Source organism: Podarcis raffonei, chromosome 13 (assembly GCF_027172205.1).
Source record: "Podarcis raffonei isolate rPodRaf1 chromosome 13, rPodRaf1.pri, whole genome shotgun sequence".
Classification (NCBI taxonomy): domain Eukaryota; kingdom Metazoa; phylum Chordata; class Lepidosauria; order Squamata; family Lacertidae; genus Podarcis; species Podarcis raffonei.
The window spans coordinates 52,761,436-52,781,087 of NC_070614.1; the positions used below are offsets into that span (position 1 = coordinate 52,761,436).

Here is a 19,652-nt window from a genome sequence, read left to right on the forward strand (position 1 = left end):
AAGGGGCCACAAAATAGAGAAGATCCATAACTGGGAAGATTCATTTGGGGGTGCCAAAATTTGGCCTTGCACAGGGTGCCATATTACAAAAGATTACCAAAATCTGCCCCTGCCTCTGGATACCGGTTCCTACTTGTGGGCTTCAGTTCTTGTGAGAAAAGGATTTTGGACTACATGGGCCCACACCGCCTTAAATCTGGTGCTGTTCGGAGGCATTTTTATTTCTGACAGTAGAGGTAGACCATAGTAATCATGACCAGAAGGCATTGATAACCTTTTCTTCTGTTAATTTGTCTTAAAGCCATCCAAGTTGGAGGCCATTGCTAATCTCTTGTGGGAACATCATCCATGGTTTAACTACCATATTTTTCCATTTATAAGACACCCCCATGTATAAGATGCTCCCTATTCGGCTGCCAATCGCTCTACAGCCTGCCCGCCACTGCAAATCACATGCATCGCTGTGGCCACTATTCTTCCCTCCTCAACCTTTCATAAGGTTCAGGACTCCTGGCTTCCAGCCCCTTCACTTATTCACTTTCATTTCAAAGACATTTTTTAACTCTCCAATTATTTGGATACTGCTTTACATAAACTTTGCATGCAAATTTGACAGATATTAAAACTTCCTGCTTCTGACCTTCATTTCTGTTTTAGGTGTCAAATAGAGCTGTCATTTATACAGTTCATCTAAATACTAATACTACCACCAACCACCACATGGATTTCTTATCACCCAATAAAATTTATGGATTTATTTATATCATCCCAGCTCAAATTTTCTTCTACAGAGATGAAGTTCTTCCATAGCTTTATATAGGTAGAGAGCAGCCAATAGCTATCCAGGCTGTGCCACCAGCCAACCAGAAACCATGGGTGTGGCTTATGCCTGTATATTAGGTTCTCCCACCAGGCTGTGAGTTGCAAGAATTTTGTAGTTTTCATAATTGTACAGTGCTGAGTCTGTGCATGTGTATAAATGATTTTAGGAAAGTGGAACTGGAAGAGCTTTGTGACTTGATTTGAGTGTTAAATTCTCCACCACACCAAATTTAGCTAGAGAGCTGTTTTCCCTTCAAGTCTGTGGCTGCTGGTCTGTGTCTCTCGGCTGGACACTTTGTTAGAGTTGATTATACTGTCTGCTGTCTGGCTTTTAAAATTTTCCCTTTATTTAGGCTGCAGTCTAAACCATGCATACTCAGAAGTAGTTTAATTGAATTCAGTGGGGCTTACTCCCATGTAAGTGGAGATAGGATTGCAGCCTTGGGATATTTACTGTATTTTTTGCTCTATAAGACTCACTTTTCCCCTCCTAAAAAGTAAGGGGAAATGTGTGTGCGTCTTATGGAGCGAATGCAGGCTGCGCAGCTATCACTGAAGCCAGAACAGCAAGAGGGATTGCTGCTTTCACTGCGCAGCGATCCCTCTTGCTGTTCTGGCTCCTGAGATTCAGAATATTTTTTTTCTTGTTTTCCTCCAAAAACTAGGTGCGTCTTTTTGGTCTGGTGCATCTTATAGAGCGAAAAATACGGTAATACCTTGCTCTTCCGCCCCAAAGGACTCGGGGGGGGGTATCTAGGGGGAGGGGGAGAATGTTTTAAATGGTGAAACATAATACATAATGATAGGAGTCCAAGGGGAGCTGTCCTCCAGCTGTTTTGGACTACAATTCCCATCAGCCCAGCCAACTTAGGAGAGGGTGTTGTGGCGGCTTGCCCTTATGGTCTAGTGGCAAACCGTGTGGAGAAGAGGTTACCCCAAGAGTATACCGCAGCGGAAAATGCCATTTTGCTTACAGTTTCTAAGCCCACAAGTGGAAAAGGTTCATCCTCTGGTGTGAGACTCTCAAGGATGTGGTTTTGAAATGGAAACACAAATGCTTAGGAAGGCCCCCTTAGAAAACAACAACACAGAAGCCACAAACTGAGTCAGTAGGGCCCATAAATAGTAGGAGGCAATCAATGTAGTTCAGAGCTATGACAGTACTATATATTATGGCAATAGTACGTAAGAACATATGTGAAATGGAATTGTGTTATAATACAGTGGTACCTTGGGTTAAGTACTTAATTCGTTCTGGAGGTCCGTTCTTAACCTGAAACTGTTCTTAACCTGAAGCGCCACTTTAGCTAATGGGGCCTCCTGCTGCCGCTGCGCTGCCGGAGCATGATTTCTGTTCGCATCCTGAAGCAAAATTCTTAACCTGAAGCACTATTTCTGGGTTAGTGGAGTCTGTAACCTGAAGCGTATGTAACCTGAAGCGTATGTAACCTGAGGTACCACTGTATATGCAAAACAGATGTGCATTGTTGTTATGGTTTTTGTATTAACATGTAAACACAATGAATCTAGTGTGGCCCAGTGTACATGACTGGTAACTTGGCGTTGAAAATTTGGTTCTTCTCTGAGTGTCATTCTTGCTGGACTGATTTCTTTATGATGCTTTGCCATTCCTTGGTGGGAGGACCATCCTAGAACACAGGCTCCAAAACTGTGGTCCATGGACCCCCTAACAGTCTGCGAGCTTCATTCAAGTGGTCCGCAGCATGCCTGCATTAAGTGTTCACATTGATTTATAATTGCATTTTTATTGCTTATTTTATTTCTTAAATTCTATTTTACTGTATTGCAATTTGAACTCTATGAAATGCAAATTGTAATTCAATCAAATACAATTTAAGGAGTAAAAGAAGGAATGCAAAACACAATTAAAAGCCATAGAGCATCTAGCTTAGCTCATTACCATTGCTACAGTGGGGCAGAAAAAGCATTAAGTGGTTTGCCAAGACTCTCAGCAATTTTCAAGTGGTCCATTGCCTGGGAAGGGGGGGAGGGCAGAGTTTGGGAGCCAGTGTTCTAGAGGCAGCAACCATTTCCTGGCTAAAAAGCAGAGTGGGGTTTCCAGTGTAGAGCATGAAATACTCAGGTAGCTGCTCACCTAGCAGACCTATTCATTGGCCTTTGCCCTGCCTTAAAGAGCTGTTATGAAGATAAAGTGGACTCCACCCCATAGATGTTTTCACAGTCACTTTGGAGGAATGATCTACAAATACCGTATTTTTCGCTCTATAAGTCGCACCAGACTACAAGACGCACCTAGTTTTTGGAGGAGGAAAACAAGAAAAAAATTATTCTGAATCTCAGGAGCCAGAACAGCAAGAGGGATTGCTGTGCAGTGAAAGCAGCAATCCCTCTTGCTGTTCTGGCTTCAGTGATAGCTGCGCAGCCTGCATTCGCTCCGTAAGACGCACACACATTTCACCTTACTTTTTAGGAGGGAAAAAGTGAGTCTTATAGAGCAAAAAATACGGTACATTGTTTTAAATCCTCACTCATTAGCTTGAGAGGGGTGGGGAGGCTAACTGGAGGGGAGCAGGGGATGATAGAGCTAATCTGGTTCCCTCCAAGTGTTTCAGACTACAACTCCCATCAGCCCTAGTCAGCACTGCCACTGTAATTCAGAACATCTCAAGGTCACCAGTGGGGTGGGGGGCGAGGGGAGGAAACTGTCATAGAAACTTGTAAAAACAATGCAAGGCATGGATGGCAAAAGTGGATAAGTGATAAGTTAACTGAGGTAATCCACGGAAATGGATGGGCAGTAGATTTAGGACCAGCAGAAAGAAGGAATTATTCACACAGTGCATAGTTAAACTGTGGAACTCCCTTCCACGAGAAGCAGTGTCGGCCACCAACTTGGGTGGCTTTAAAAGAGGATCAGACAAATTCATAGAGGAGAAAGTGATCAAAGGGTACTAGCCACAATGGCTGTGCTCTGCCACCATGGTTGGAGGCAGTGATGCTTCTGAATACCAGTTTGTGGAAACCGCAGGACAGTGCTCTTGTGCTTGGGTCCTGCTTGCAGATTTCCTACAGGCATCTGCTCGGCCACTGTGAGAACAGGATGCTGGACTAGATGGGCTGTTGACCTGATCCAGCAGGGCTCTTCTTATGCTCTTACGGAAATCCCTGCCACAAAGTGTGGAGGCCGTCAGCTATGGGAGCTGGATGGATTCATGGAGGATAAGGCTCAGAATGGCTGCTAGTCATATATTGATTGTATGGTACCTTGAGGATCAGAAGTAGTAAATGCCCCTGATTACTATTTTCTGGGGATCACATGTGGGAGAGGGCTATTGTGCTCATGTCCTGCTTCTGGTCTTCCCAGGAGAAGCTTCTGATTAGCCACTGCCCAGCAAAGGACTGGAAGAAGGCTTTGTAACTATCTGAATTTTTGTAGGTGGGAGTTAGAAGCAGCCTTTGAGCTCCGTATAGAATTTGATGTTTGCTTTTGGGGTAGCCTGCTGATTCTCCGCATTTTTTGCTTACCTCCCCCTACTCAGCTTCTACATCAATAAATAAAAATACATTAGAAATACTTCAAACGAGCAGTTTCCCCCCTATAACAATCTCTAGGGCTCTTGCTTCGTCGGTTGCTCCCCAAAACATGGGACTATTTGGGGGAGTGAGAAATACAAACCAGTGTAATGTACTCCCATTCTTTAAGTTTGTGCAAATGGTGACGGAGTAAGGTGAGCCTCAGTCCCCTAAATAACCCTCTTCAGGAGTATGTAATCGTCCCTGTTGTCTTTGTTAGCATGAAAATGTCCTCCATGTCCAGTAAACACTGATTATTGGGTTGTGGGGATGGTTGGTTTTCTGTGGGTCTCAGCATGTATTTTGTATCAGAGAGAGGTGTATTTCTGTGTGCTGGCGTGATCATGAACATTTCTGCTTGCATTAGCTTCCTACAGCTCTGGTGCTCAGGGCGTGGGGAAGAGAAGAACCTCTGTGCTAAGCAGTTTCACAGGGTTTCATGTGCTGTGTGGGATCTGCTGATCAATTCCACCTGCAAACTCCCATGCCGCTTCCCCTCCTCTCTTTGATACACCTGTATTCCATAAAAAATATTCTGGAACCTCTGAGCGAGAGCCACATTTCATTTTATTGAATAATCTGGTCCATGGCCTCATGATGTATACGCCTTTCGGTATCTACTTAAAACGTTGTTTAGGCAAACCTTTCCAGATTTGTTGATGTGTTTTAATCTTTTAATTTAATCTTTTGATTTTAAACATCTGTAATTGTTTTTCATTTTAATATTTATTGAAAACCACTTAAAGGATTTATTATAATCAAGCAGTATGTACATGCTGCTTTTACTTTTTGAATCATCTTTTGAACAAACAGCATATTGTATGTGGAGGTGGAAATATAGATCTGACCAATGTGTGGGTAAACAAGAAAAAGAATTGGCTTTGCACATTCTCCAGCAGGAGAGAACCCCCAGCAGAGTTAAAAACACTCTCAGAGTTAACCAGCAACATAGTGTGGAATATAGGTTGTTAAACCCTTTTACATATCTCTTTTTGTCTGCCTGAAAACACTTGCTACCTCTCTCTACCCCTCTAGCAATGAAAAGACCACTCACTGTCAAGTAAGTTTAAAAGGATTTACTTAGTAAATCCAAAGGTCTAGTTCATGTGTTATTCCATGCAGCAGCAAGGAGAACACAGGTAGATTACTATTGGGTGCAAAATACAGCATATAGTTTCAAACATGTCCTGGTTGGTTACATGGTGCAAAGAGAAAGTGAGGAAAGGAAGAGAAGAAGCTTCACTTCCTCCCTCACCAGAGGTGTGGGGGATTGATTTAAACTGAGTCTAGGAACACAGCTCTGTGGTCTTAACCCCTTTGTGCATTAACTAGTACTCATGCATAGTTATGTTTGAATACAATTTCCTACAGTTTGAACGAAATTATTTTGGTAGAGACTTTTACAGTGGTGAGACGGCGAGTGACTCCTTTTTCTCCCCGTGTCTTGCAGAGCTGGTGATTTTTCATGGTCTAATAAAGCAAAATATTGGTTTAAAACAGAGGTTTAATTGCCATCTGCTCCATGTGCTATTCAACTTATTTTGTGTGTATTTTAAACAAGGGAGACTGTTGTGGCATCTTAAATACATTTTTTTAAAAAAAGCAGTATTGTGGCATCAGCTTTGTACAATCCATGACATACTAACACGACTATAAACCCCTGGAAATCGTTGCTAGATTTTAGTTCTATGCTGCTTGTTGCAGTAATTGAGTCTGATTTTAATTAGTGGTACGGTTAGTTCATCCTTCCAGAGGAGTCTACAAAAGTTACTGGCCCTGACATCCTGTGTTTAGTCACAGAGATACATTGACATCCCGAAATACAGAATCTTCCATTTTATGAATGCTTACTTTCCTTGCTACCTGTAGCCAATTTTTGTTGGCTGCCGTTAACAAGACAAAGAGTTAGGGTCAAACTAGATGATGGTTCAATCACGATGTGATTTTCAGACATGTGCCTTTTCCTTCCATTGGATGCCTCCTTGACTCTTCTGTCCCCTGCACTCCAAAGCTTTCCATGCCTTCCCTTTGTGAGATTTCCCCCCTCCCCGCCCAGTCAAGCTAACCTTTACTTCCCTCTCTGGAAGCAGCACTTGTTGCTGTTGTGTGGCTGAAGTTCTGATGACGTCACATAAGTTCGTCTAGTAGGTTCAGGGCTCTGTTAGATGCAGACTGTGGTAAATTGCCATAGAAATGATTCTGAATGGATGGACTTCAGGTTTCAAGAGCTGAATCGAAGTGGTGCTGTAGCTCAGGGGGTAGGCAGAAGGTCCCAGGTTCAATCCCTAGCACAGGGATCAGCAAACTTTTTCAGCCGTGGGCCGGTCCACCGTCCCTCAGACCTTGTGGGGGGCCGGACTATATTTTGGAGAGAAAAAAATGAACAAATTCCTATGCCCCACAAATAACCCAGAGATGCATTTTAAATAAAAGCACACATTCTGCTCATGTAAAAACACCAGGCAGGCCCCACAAATAACCCAGAGATACATTTTAAATAAAAGGACACATTCTGTTCATGTAAAAACATGCTGATTCCCGGACCGTCTGCAGGCCAGATTGAGAAGGCAATTGGGCCGGATCCGGCCCCCGGGCCTTAGGTTGCCTACCCCTGCGCCTAGCATCTCAGGGTAGGACTGGGGATGATCTGTCTGAAACCCTAGAGCACTTCAGTCAGTGGGAACAGTAACACCCTACATTTAAAGGACATTTAACACACATTTAAAGCACAGGACTCCCCCTCAAAGAATCTTGGAAGCTGCTGTTAGTTAAGGGTGCTGGGGAAAACAGTATCAGAATGGCAAATTAAATTTTGCGAATTTATTGAATTGGCTAAAATGACGGCGGCAATCAGATTACAATCTAATCAAAATTTAAAGAAAGAATGGGTAAGCGTAGATGAAAGTATGGTAAAACGATGTTCCAAAAGTGATCTATTGATATGTTTAGACATAAACCCACAAAGTTAAGAGGTAAAAGGTACACGGTTTCATGGTCAATAGCAATAATATACCGCTTAATACAACCTAAAAGATACCGTAATAGAGCTAATAATTCCAAGCATGGGTGGAGGGAAGCCACTGGGGAAAAAGAAGGTGAAAATAAATAATAATATTTGGATATATGTATGTTGAATGCAATGTTAAATTGCTAAAGGATGGTTTATTTATTTTTGAACACATCATTGTAGTATTGTTAAGAACTTAATAATAATAATAATAATAATAATAATAATAATAATAATAATAATAATAGGGTGCTGGGAAATGTGAGCTCTGTGAGGCTTGTCTGACTCAGTACCAATCAGCTTCCTATGACCTTCAAGAGGTTTTTTCTGATACATGTTAAACTTTGTGATGCTCCCCCAAGTTCTTTTTCAGAGATGGTGGAGTGAGAGTGGACTACTTGTGTTTATGTTCATTGTGGGAGAAAAATAGCCATGTTGGAGAAGTGCGTTTATCTTGCAATTCATCCCTCCCTTTAAAACAAACAGACAAATAAACAAATAAATATGCTGTCCTTCTAATATATCCGTTTCAAATTAGCCTGTAAAATTCATGGAGATACCAACCCCAAATACCTGGAAAAGTTAGCTGTTCCTTTCCAAAGTTGCTCTGTTAATGCAAAATCAACACACAAGCAGGCTGTCAAGTTGTGTGTGTACAACAGGAGTGTCTTGTTGAAAAATCCTAACTGAATTTAACCCATCACCAACCCCTGCAAGGAGTATGTCGGTTTTGACCAGTTTCCAAGCAAAATGATGAGAGGCTTTTTTGTGATGGGAGGGCAGGAGCGGGGAGTGGACCGCCTACTCTGTTCATCAAGAAACTAACCACCTGGTGCTGGATGCCAGCTCTTTGACCATCCAACATATCTGACACACCTATGGGGAGACGATTTTAAAAGAAAGAAAGAGAAATGTGGAATTCCTGACATTTATTTATCACTCATTTTATTTATTGAATTTATACTCTGCCCTTCCTCCCAAGGAGCCCAGGGTGGGGCACCATCAAAATCTGACCTAGCTTATATTGTCTCACCCAGACAGACGCCTTTCCTAGTGCCTGCTACCTTAAATGCCAAGGATTGGACCTTGGGGTTTTGCGTGCCAAGAAGATGCTCCACCACTGAGCTAGGATTCAATCCCTCCCTCCCATAGGTCTGTAAAACTTAGGTGTTGGGTAAAGAAAAACAGAAAAAACCTTTTTTCCTGTTTCTCTCCTACAAGAATAGAACACTGACACCGTCCAGTGAAATCGAATAGGAGACGATTCAAGACTGACAACAGGAAAGTGTTTTTTGCATGATGCATAATTTGTTTAAGGAATTTGCTTCCTCCAAAGTGTGGAGGCAGCCGCTGGCTTAGATGGCTTCAAAGGGGGATTAGACAAAATTTGAGGAGGAGGAGAAGTCTATATTCATCCTTATAGCTGTGATATGACTAAATGGAATATCCATGTTCAGTGGCATTCTACCCATGAGTACCATTTGCAGCGGATCCAAACCTGGGGAGGAATGTTGCCTTCAGACACCTGCTTCCTGGAGGCTTCTGATTGGACCAGCTGGACCCACCCAACAGAACAGCAGGGTTCTGTTTAGAACAGGCTTCCTCCCAGTCTGCTTTGCTGACTGGCTGGGTGCTGTCATAAAAACCCTACAGGTTCAAGAGGCAACTGTTCACTCTCAACAGGAGAGCCAGTGTGGTGTAGTGGTTAAGAGCGATAGACTCGTAATCTGGTGAACCAGGTTCGATTCTCCGCTCCTCCACCTGCAGCTGCTGGGTGACCTTGGGCCAGTCACACTTCTTTGAAGTCTCTCAGCCCCACTCACCTCACAGATTGTTTGTTGTGGGGGAGGAAGGGAAAGGAGAATGTTAGCCGCTTTGAGACTCCTTAAAGGGAGTGAAAGGCGGGATATCAAATCCAAACTCTTCTTCTTCCTCCTCAACCTCGGCCCTCCAGATGTTTGGAGACTACAATTCCCATCATCCCTGACCACTGGTCTTGCTAGCTAGGGATCATGGGAGTTGTAGGCCAAAAAACATCTGGAGGGCCGAGGTTGAGGAAGCCTGGTTTAGAGTTACGGCAAAAGTAAATCACACCTTTCCCCACCCAACCTGGTACCCTTCAAGTGTTTCATACTACAACTCCCTTGAGCCCCAGCCCTCACAGCCATGTCACCTGTACTCAGGTGAAATGTTAAGCGTCAAGTTGAGAGTGAACAGTTGCCTCTTGAACCAGTAGGGTTTTTATGACAGCACCAGCAAAGCAGACTGGGAGGGAACCAATCAGGCCCTGGAAAATTGCAAGATGGCAGAGAAAATGGGTGGAGTTGGTTTGCCAACTAACCATTAAAAATAAGGCCTGTAGTTCTTGTCCAGCCTCTGCACACTGCTTCTCTAGACCATTTTGACATCCTGGAAAACATATCCAGTACTGTATATACGTATTTGTGTTTATGCTGCTGGAATCTGAAAAGCTGCTGAAATCAACTCTCTCCCCATCTTCATCTTCCTTTCCATTTGGGATTCGTTTCACAGAGGCTTTGTTCCTGTACTCTACATGCCCACCGCATGTCAGGAACAGAGCTAATTAGTCCCCTCTGCTCAGTTGATTTTTTTTTTTTTGTTAATCAACACGATAACGACCCAACTCCAGTGAGGATGTTCTATTCCTGTTAACAGGCAAGAATTTTTGCTTCCTGTGAAACTCCTAGTACTTGAAAGAGAAAAAAAGAGGCTTTGAAGAGTGTTGAGCAGGAAGAACCCTATAATCTCTTTTTCTTTTAACCCTTCCATTTATACAATGCGTTACTGCCACTGTTTGACAATTATCTGGGGCCAGCGGTGTGTGCATGCTAAGTACTGTACAGGACATAACCCTGGACCAATTCTGTCTGGCCAGTCCACAGAAAGATTCCTCCAGAAGCTTAAGAATGGTGCGTCTGAGTTTCACACAGCTCTTCCACCGTTTCCTGTGTGGTGTTTTTATGTAATTAATCTCAGTCCTTAGTCGGTTGTCACAGTGAATCAAGGCAGCTTCCTCTAAATCGGGAGTGGGAGAACCTCTGTTCCAGGAGGTGAATGTGGCCCTCCTCGCTTCCCTATCTGGCCCTTCGATTGCTCCGCAGACTACACATTTCAGCAGCATTGCTTGGGACACTTCTTGAATGTATTTGCCTAGAATATATCCTTGAACTCCCAGTAGTGATGTATGGAAGTGAAAGCTGGACCATAAAGAAGGCTGATTGCCGAAGAATGGATGCTTTTGAATTATGGTGCTGGAGGAGACTCTTGAGAGTCCCATGGACTGCAAGAAGATCAAACCTCTCCATTCTGAAGGACATCAGCCCTGAGTGCTCACTGGAAGGACAGATCCTGAAGCTGAGGCTCCAAGACTTTGGCCACCTCATGAGAAGAGAAGACTCCCTGGAAAAGACCCTGATGTTCTGAAAGATGGAGGGCACAAGGAGAAGGGGACGGCGGAGGATGAGATGGTTGGATAGTGTTCTCGAAGCTACCAGCATGAGTTTGACCAAACTGCGGGAGGCAGTGGAAGACAGGAGGGCCTGGTGTGCTCTGGTCCATGGGGTCACAAAGAGTCGGACATGACTAAACGACTCAACAACAACAACAAATCCTTGAACTCTGATCATTCTTGCCTGGATAGGGGCTAGAGATGCACGCGTGAGTGTGTGTAGAAGCCAACCTACTGTAAAAAGGTAAAAATTAAAAAAAGTTGCTTCACCCATTTTGGCTCCTGGCTCCACCAACCCTGTCACCCCATGGGCTGAGAAACCTTACCCACCCCTGCTCTACAGCAAGGACAGGGGACTTGTGGCCCTCCAGATGTTGCTGGACTGCAACTCCCAACATTTCCTGAGCATTGACCATGCTGTTGGGGGCTGATGGGAGCTGGAGTCCAGCAATATCCAGAGGACCACAGGTTTTTCAAGAATAATTTCTGATGCAGAGTAATGGTGTCCCTCAACTACTTAAGCTACAATGCTTGCTGTTGGGGGAATGGAATTCTGCTCCTTCTCCCACGCTACCTTGTACTGAAGTGTGGTATGTACAGAACACCAAACCAGTACAGCTACGCATTGGCCAGTGTCCATGATGTCACTGGTAAAGAGAAGCATAACTTTTCTTCTTTGCTGGGGAAGGGTGCTTGCTCAGTGGTAGAGCACCTGCCTTGTATGGAGAAAGTCTCGCATCCGATCTGTGACTGACTCTCTAGATAGGACTGGAAGAGATCCTGAAATCTTGGATAGCCATTGCTGCCAGTCAGTCTCAACAATACTGAGGTAGAAGAACCCCATTATCTGATTTGATATGAGGCAGTATCCTATGTTCCCACATAAGTTGTTAAAAAGAATTACAGTGGTACCTCGGGTTACATACGCTTCAGGTTACAGACTCTGCTAACCCAGAAATAGTACCTTGGGTTAAGAACTTTGCTTCAGGATGAGAACAGAAATCATGCAGCAGCGGCATGGCGGCAGCAGGAGGCCCCATTAGCTAAAGTGGTGCTTCAGGTTAAGAACAGTTTCAGGTTAAGTACGGACCTCCGGAACAAATTAAGTACTTAACCTGAGGCACCACTGTATCATCATAATCATCATTAGCTGAAAGTTGTAAGATCTAATATCGCTTGACCACATTCCTATATCATTGCTTGATATTTTGCACATGTGAAGCATCCATTTCCAGTCAGATCCCACAATTCCATTCTCTTGTGTTATCCCAATCCAAATACCGTACTTTTCTTGCAAGGACAGCTGACAATTCCCAGTTAATTCAATGTCACGTTGGTGTTGCATGTATGTGTGAATCATCCCCAGTAGGTGACACTCACTCTCTTGCTGGAGATTCATCTCCCCAGGGCACAGGAACTTGCCCCCCTCCAATTAAATCCTTCCTCCACAGCTCTCTGCTTCCCCATTCATCCGTGATTCCTGGCAAATGTGCATTTTTAAAACTCCCAGCCGTCCTGTGTTCTTAAAGGCTTTGGTGGCTCCAGAGGATTGAGCAGTGGTGAGGCATCCGCCTTAATTATTTTCTTCTGCTTTGGGGCATCTTGTTGGGATGAGAAGGGGAGGGGCCTGTTCCTAAACACCCACTCCCAGCCCACACTGATTTCTCCTTCACTGCCTAGGATCTGAAGGAATCTGAAAGCCTGGTGCGGAGGCAGTGCAGAGGCAAATGTGTGCATGTGCGTATCGAGAGAGGCTTGCTATGAATGTTCATTGCATCTAGGTGTGTATGTGTGTGTGTGTGCTAGAATGGTGACCTGAAGCTTAGATTGCCTGTTTATATTTGTGCACAATGTTGCTTCTCTCTTGGGCGCTGCAATTCAGGCTCCAATGTTCATGCCTGCCAGCTGCAGCATAATAACATAAGAGCCTGCTGGATCAGGCCAGTGGTCTATCTAGTCCAGCATACTCTTCTCGCAGTGACCAACCAGATGCCTGTGGGAAACCAGCAAGTGGGATTCGAGCACAAGAGCCCTCTCCCATCCTGTGACTTTCAGCAACCAATATTCAGAACCACTGCTGCCTCCAACTGTGGTAGCAGATAGGAATTTAACTCATTCTATTTTAAAGCCGGGACACGGGTGGCGCTGTGGGTAAAACCTCAGCGCCTAGGACTTGCCGATCGTCAGGTCGGCGGTTCGAATCCCCGCGGCGGGGTGCGCTCCCGTTGCTCGGTCCCAGCGCCTGCCAACCTAGCAGTTCGAAAGCACCCTCGGGTGCAAGTAGATAAATAGGGACCGCTTTCTAGCGGGAAGGTAAACGGCGTTCCGTGTGCTGCGCTGGCTTGCCAGATGCAGCTTGTCACGCTGGCCACGTGACCCGAAAGTGTCTGCGGACAGCACTGGCTCCCGGCCTCTTGAGTGAGATGGGCGCACAACCCTAGAGTCTGGCAAGACTGGCCCGTACGGGCAGGGGTAGCTTTACCTTTACCTTATTTTAAAGCCATCCAAGATTTTTGATCTCAACAAAATTGTTAGTTTTTTAATTACAGCAAGATACCAATTTTATTATTATTTATGTGGGTGGGAGGAAAAGTTACGTCCGCTACTCATAATTCACTTTTGGTGGATGACAGGCATGCCCCACTTAAAAGCTAAGGTAAAGGGTAAAGGGACCCCTGACCGTTAGGTCCAGTTGTGGCCAACTCTGGGGTTGTGGCGCTCATCTCGCTTTACTGACCGAGGGAGCCGGCGTACAGCTTCCGGTTCATGTGGCCAGCATGACTAAGCCGCTTCTGGCAAACCAGAGCAGCGCACGGAAACGCCGTTTACCTTCCCGCCGGAGTGGTACCTATTTATCTACTTGCACTTCAATGTGCTTTCGAACTGCTAGGTTGGCAGGAGCAGGGACCGAGCAATGGGAGCTCACCCCGTCTTTGCTGCAAATAATCATGGGAGCTGTAGTTTGTTAAGTGTGTTTAGAGTTGTTAGGGGATCCCTGTTCCCCTCACGAAGTTACCTGGGAAGAGGGGTTGATTGTTAAAGCATTCTCGATAAAGGCAAGGATAGATAATTACCTAGATCATTGCTCTACCCACTGATCATAGCTCAGGGGATAGATGCTTCGCATGCAGAAGGTCCCAGATTCCCCACTTGCAATTCCTGGCAACTGATATTCAGAGGCATACTGCCTCCAGCACTTGAGCTAGTGCATTGCCATGGAGGCTTGTAGCCATATCCTCCGTGACTCCATCCAATCCTCTTTTAAAGACATCTGAGTTGGTGGCCATCACTGCCTCCTGAGGGAGGGAGTTGCATAGTTTATATACGCATAATGTGCTGCTATGTGTTTATGTATACTCTTGGTTGATTTTAGCATCTATCCCACAGGTGCCACATCCTGAGCGGGTACCCAGACAAATTAAAACATGACAGTTTAGCTGTTGAAAGTGCTTAGCGGTAGAACCAAAACACCACAATGTCTGTCCAGAAAAGAAACTACAGAGCTGGAGAAATATCAGCTGAGCACGAGAGAGGAGCGATTTGGATGAAGTCCCTCCCCATCCTCTCCCCTGAATGTGGTTTATCTGTAGAAAAGCACAGAAAGGAAGGAAAAGGTGGAGGCAGGTGGTTTGCCTCTCCCGCTCCGCATGGTGTCTCTGCCCTTGTGTTAACACCTCTCATGCAAGGCTGCTGAGACATGGACTAATCTCAGGCCTGATGTAAACGGCTGCTTTCTAGTGAGAGGAAGGAACTTTACACTTGCACAGGTACTCTTGGATCCTGCAGTTTCAGGTGCTGAGCTCTTGTGTAGTGAAGTGGTGGTTATGGGGGGTGGGAGAGGTGAATTTTAAATTGAGATGCTTTTTGTGTGTGAAAGTGGTTTTTTAAAATAATAAATGCAACCCTTAGTCAATAGGGGAGGTGGGGAGCCACCATAGGAGCCCCCTCCCCACCTGTGGGTGGAATCCCAGCTCGCAGAAGCTCCAGCCAGCTTTAGCCTATATTCAGGGACGATTTATTTATTTAAATGTTTATTATCTGCACTTGCATAAAATACATCAAAGCAGCTTACAACATAGGGCACAATAAAAAATCTTTGTATACATATAAAACAGAACTAAAAACATCAGTAAAAACTGAAAAAACAGCTAATATAACACCAATGGATACATTTGGTAAAAAGGGAAAAAACCATACTGTTAAGGCCTGCCTTAAAAAGCACAGTTTTCAGAAGACTTATGAAAGAAGGCAGGTATTGTTCCTGCCAAACCTCTACAGGCAGGGAGTTGGAAAGGGCAAGCAAGGTCTGCCACACTGAAAGCTCAATTAAACTTCAGAGGTATAGGAAATCACCAGATGCCCCTTCAGAGGATCTCAGATTGAGGGGGAGAATAAGGGGTCGGGTGGAACTTGGGAATCCCAAACATTTTATTGTACGGTACTTATTTATTCTGCGCAAATCCCAATATTCCTCCAAGGAGCTGAAGGTGGTGAACATGGTCCATCCGTCCCCCTCCGCATATTCTCACAACCACCTTGTGAGGTGGGTTAGGCTGAGAGTTAGTGACTGGCCCATGCTCAGGCTTCAGTTCCTTGCTCAATAGATAAATCAATGAAACATGAACTGCACTGGGTCTGCACAGTTTTTGCTCTGTGCAGTTGGATTTATTGCACCATAAAAAGGTAAAGGGTCCCCTGACCATTAGGTCCAGTCATGGCCGACTCTGGGGTTGCGGCGCTCATCTCGCTTTACTGGCCGAGGGAGCCGGCGTACAGCTTCCGGGTCATATGGCCAGCATGACTAAGCCACTTCTGGCGAACCAGAGCAGCGCACGGAAACGCCGTTTACCTTCCCGCCGGAGTGGTACCTATTTATCTACTTGCACTTGGACGTGCTTTTGAACTGCTAGGTTGGCAGGAGCAGGGACCGAGCAACGGGAGCTCACCCCGTTGCGGGGATTCGAACCGCCGACCTTCTGATTGGCAAGTCCTAGGCTCTGTGGTTTAACCCACAGCGCCACCCGTGTCCCTTTATTGCACCATAGCCAGCCTTTATTGGGGATGGGATGCATGGCAAACAACCCATGAGAACGTGGGGGAAGGGCTGTCACTCAGTGGCTAAGCATCTGCTTGTCATGCAGAAGGTTCCAGGCTCAGTTGCCCCATGGCATCTCCGTATACAGCTGGGACTGCTGCTTGGAGCACTGGCCACTGCTAGTACAGGAGAGGAAATGGTGACCGTAAAGGTGGAATACAATACAGGGAGAACAGATGGGCAGGTCTTTTGCCTCTTCTGCCAAGCCTTGAACTGCATGGCAGATGGAGATTCAACAGGTAAAAGCTCCACTACCATAGCTCAGTTTGTAGATTAAAGGTAAAAGTAAAGGGACCCCTGACCATAAGGTCCAGTCGTGACCGACTCTGGGGTTGCAGCGCTCATCTCGCTTTACTAGCCGAGGGAGCCGGCGTACAGCTTCCAGGTCATGCGGCCAGCAGGACTAAGCCGCTTCTGGCGTACCAGAGCAGCGCACGGAAACACCATTTCCCTTCCCGCCAGAGTGGTACCTATTTATCTACTTGCACTTTGACGTGCTTCCAAACTGCTAGGTGGGCATGAGCAGGGACTGAGCAACGAGAGCTCACTCCGTCGCGGGATTCGAACCGCCGACCTTCTGATCAGCAAGCCTTAGGCTCTGTGGTTTAACCCACAGCGCCACCCGCATCCCTTGTTTGTAGATTATGAGACTCCTAATCTCAGGGTTGTGTGTCCAAGCCTCATGTTGGGTAAAAACAGTCCTGCATTGCAGGGGGCTGGACTAGATGACCCTTGTGGTCCCAACAATTCTGTTATTCTCAAGGCCCGTGTGCAGCTGTTTGGGGGTACAGGTAAAAGTCTCCCCAAGGGATGCTGTAGTCTGCCATGGATTTTACCCTGCCATGAAGCTGTTAGGGGCACAGGTAAAAGTTTTCCTATCCCCACATCTCAAGGGGTTCAGTACCTGTTGTATCTCAGCCTGCCATACAGCTCTTTAGGGGCACAGGGCAAAAGAAAGGGGGTGAAAGCCTGCCAGCAGCTGCTTCCTTTTGCAAAGGCTTCTGGGAGGGGAGGCGCAGGGCCAAGCAAGCAGAGTGGTCTCTGCTGCTCCCCACCCCGGTTTCAGGTGACGAGGCTTGGGTGCGCATCCTGACATGGCACTGTTATGCCGACCCAGCAGTGTTCTGCTTCCATGGCGTGCCGTGGCACTGACGCTCTGCCTCTTCCCTTTCAGAAATATCGTTACCAAGATGAAGACAGCCCCCCGTTGGAGCACAGCCCCGCCCACCTCCCCAACCAGGTAAAGGCCCCCGAGCTGGTCCACGTGGCGGAGAAGAACCTGTCCCAGATCGAGAGCGTCCACGGCTATGTGTCTCACTCGCACATCTCCCCCATGAAGGTAGGAAGGGGGGGCGCGGGTGCCCCGGCCAGGAGAGGGGACACCATCCTGCCACACCCGGCCCTGCCCACCCCTGCCGCACCCGCACTCCGCCACACCCGCACCCACCTGTGGCCTGCGCTGGAGCTCGTGGACACCACCGTCCACATGGCAGCATGTGTGTGTTTCGTGTGTCAGGTGGCGTTTGGCTGTTGCTGTCTCTGTAGTAGGCCGTATGTGTGATTTTTTTGGCGGTGGTAAGGTTTAGACTTTGGCCTTTGTGATAGGTGTGCGAGTGAGGGAGTGTGTGGCGCTGTTTTCGCTTCTCTGTGTGGGGTTGTTATTCGTCCACGTATACCTCTCCATGCACATGTGTGTGTGTGTTTCACGGCAAGTGCAACTGTACAACCCTTTTGTTTTTTCAAAGCCCAGTGACTCAGCGCAGGGTTGTCATGACTGCGAATGTGTCTGTGTGCTGCTCTGTATGGAGGGGGCTCTTCGAAGGAGTGTGTGTCTTCCTATAATATGTGGTAGCTAATGAGTGTTTGCCACCAACTGTATGCTTCTGGAGGGGGGAGTGCCAGTGCCTTAGCAAATAGAATCACCTGTGCCAACCTGGCACCCTTCAGCTGTTTTGGACTACAACTCCCATCAGCCCCAGACAGCACATGGGAGTTGTAGTTCAAGCATCTGGAGGGCACTAGGTTGGGAAAGACTGCTTCCTTCCCTGTTCATCAGCACACATCACTTTTTAAAACATAGACACATTTTTTACGGGTCTTCCTTAACAATATAAAGCGTCTCTGGAACAGCAGGATGTGCCTGAGCATATAAAATGCTTTTGAAAGCGTGCTTTGCTCCCTGGGCAGGAGGAATATTGTTATCATAACATCAGTGGCACTGGAGACATCTGCCTACGTTCATTGAAGCACTTGTGGTCTTTCACAAGCGCTGGTGGGCGTGACATCTTAGCGTACAGGGTGTAACTTGGGCATCTTTGTATATTTTTGGGCATGCTACAGTTACACATGTGTGCTACATTCAAGGGTGCTTTTTTTAGTGTGTCTGTTTATCACTGTGAGAGTTCGTAGCGTATTAGCTTATGGTTTGTGTCTTTGCTAGACCTGAAAGGATCATGCTCCCTCGACTGGAGCTCTTCCCCTGAAATGGAAGAGCTTGTTTATTTATTTTTTGCTTCCTTCAAACGAGCACTGGTGCGAGACTCATTTAAGCAGGTCTTGCTGGGAATCTCAGGTGAGGAGAGTGCTCAGGAGCTGCTTGTGGGATTCCCATAATAGGCATCTGGTTGGCCACTGTGAGACCGGGATGGGCCCCCTTTGGCCTGATCCAGCAGCCAGGCTCTTGGGCATTCCTTCCACTGTGTTGAAGCATTTGCACGAGGATCCTGTCATTCAGCACCATTGGCATTTGACAGTGTCACCTGCTCCCTAGAATACAAACACACTCACACCTGCACCAACCAACCCTTCCCAGAAAAGAAGATTGCTATTTCAAATTCAGCAATAGCCAAATTGTGGACCCCGTCTAAATTTCAGATCCCTATAACAAAATAAGTGACTGGCCTGAGATGTCACCCAGTGAGCTTCACACGGCTGAATGTGCACCACCCTGTCTCCAGGATATAACACCAACATTTGAATTCTGTGGTTTGTGGCATGTTACGTGGGCTCAGGCTAAGCACTAGTCTGTGTGCCTGCTGTGTCTTTGTCTGCTGTGGTGCATGGCTTCTTCCGTTCTGTATCCACCATATTGGATGCTGACCCTCACACAGAGAAACCAGAACCTCACATCACACGTAGCCTCCGCTCTACCCTACTGAGAGGTATTTATCATTGTGGGCTGTGATGGGTGGCGGGGTGGGATGTGGGTTACGGATATGGAGTTGTCTCTTGGACAAAAAGTTTTTTTTGTGGGACATGGTTGTGAGGGAGTAACCCCTCACAGTGGAGGGTGACCGGCAAAACAGTCTGTGAATCAGCAGCACATGTGATTTTGGTGAACAGGAGGGGGTGAAGAATTGGAGGAAGGCCTCACCCCCCCACACACCTCAGATCCACCCTGTTTCAAAGCCTGATGGTGTGTGGCCTGCAGAACCTGATTCATCCTAAGTGTTGGTGGGTTCAAATCCAGAAAGGCCAATTATCCTGAAATTAATTAGTCAGCGCTGTGCAGAGTGAAGTGTGGTTTTTGATCAATTGTTGTAATAAATAGGAGTATTATGCATACTTGAAGGACTGCCAGTCTCTAGATGTACCTCCCTGTTTGTTAGGATTTTCAGAGGAGGGTGGGGCCCTAGTTGCAGAATGCTTTCCTCAGGGAAAATTGCCGGTTTGTTATCATCCTTTGGCACCGGGATTTCTTTCTC

The 19,652-nt window shown here is 46.2% G+C and overlaps 1 protein-coding gene across 12 annotated transcripts in view; it reads left to right on the plus strand.

Moving 5' to 3' along the window:
• DLG4 (discs large MAGUK scaffold protein 4) overlaps positions 1-19,652 on the plus strand; it is a 131,600-nt gene that overhangs the window by 62,648 nt on the left and 49,300 nt on the right. For 6 of the 12 annotated variants that reach the window (XM_053362193.1, XM_053362192.1, XM_053362200.1 and 3 more), the window contains one exon: positions 17,123-17,287. The exons of 1 other annotated variant lie outside the window; for it this stretch is intronic. In XM_053362193.1, coding sequence (XP_053218168.1) covers positions 17,123-17,287 — 165 coding nt within the window. The remainder of the gene's footprint in view (positions 1-17,122; positions 17,288-19,652) is intronic. 5 more of the 12 variants (XM_053362198.1, XM_053362197.1, XM_053362203.1 and 2 more) reach the window with 1 other exon arrangement.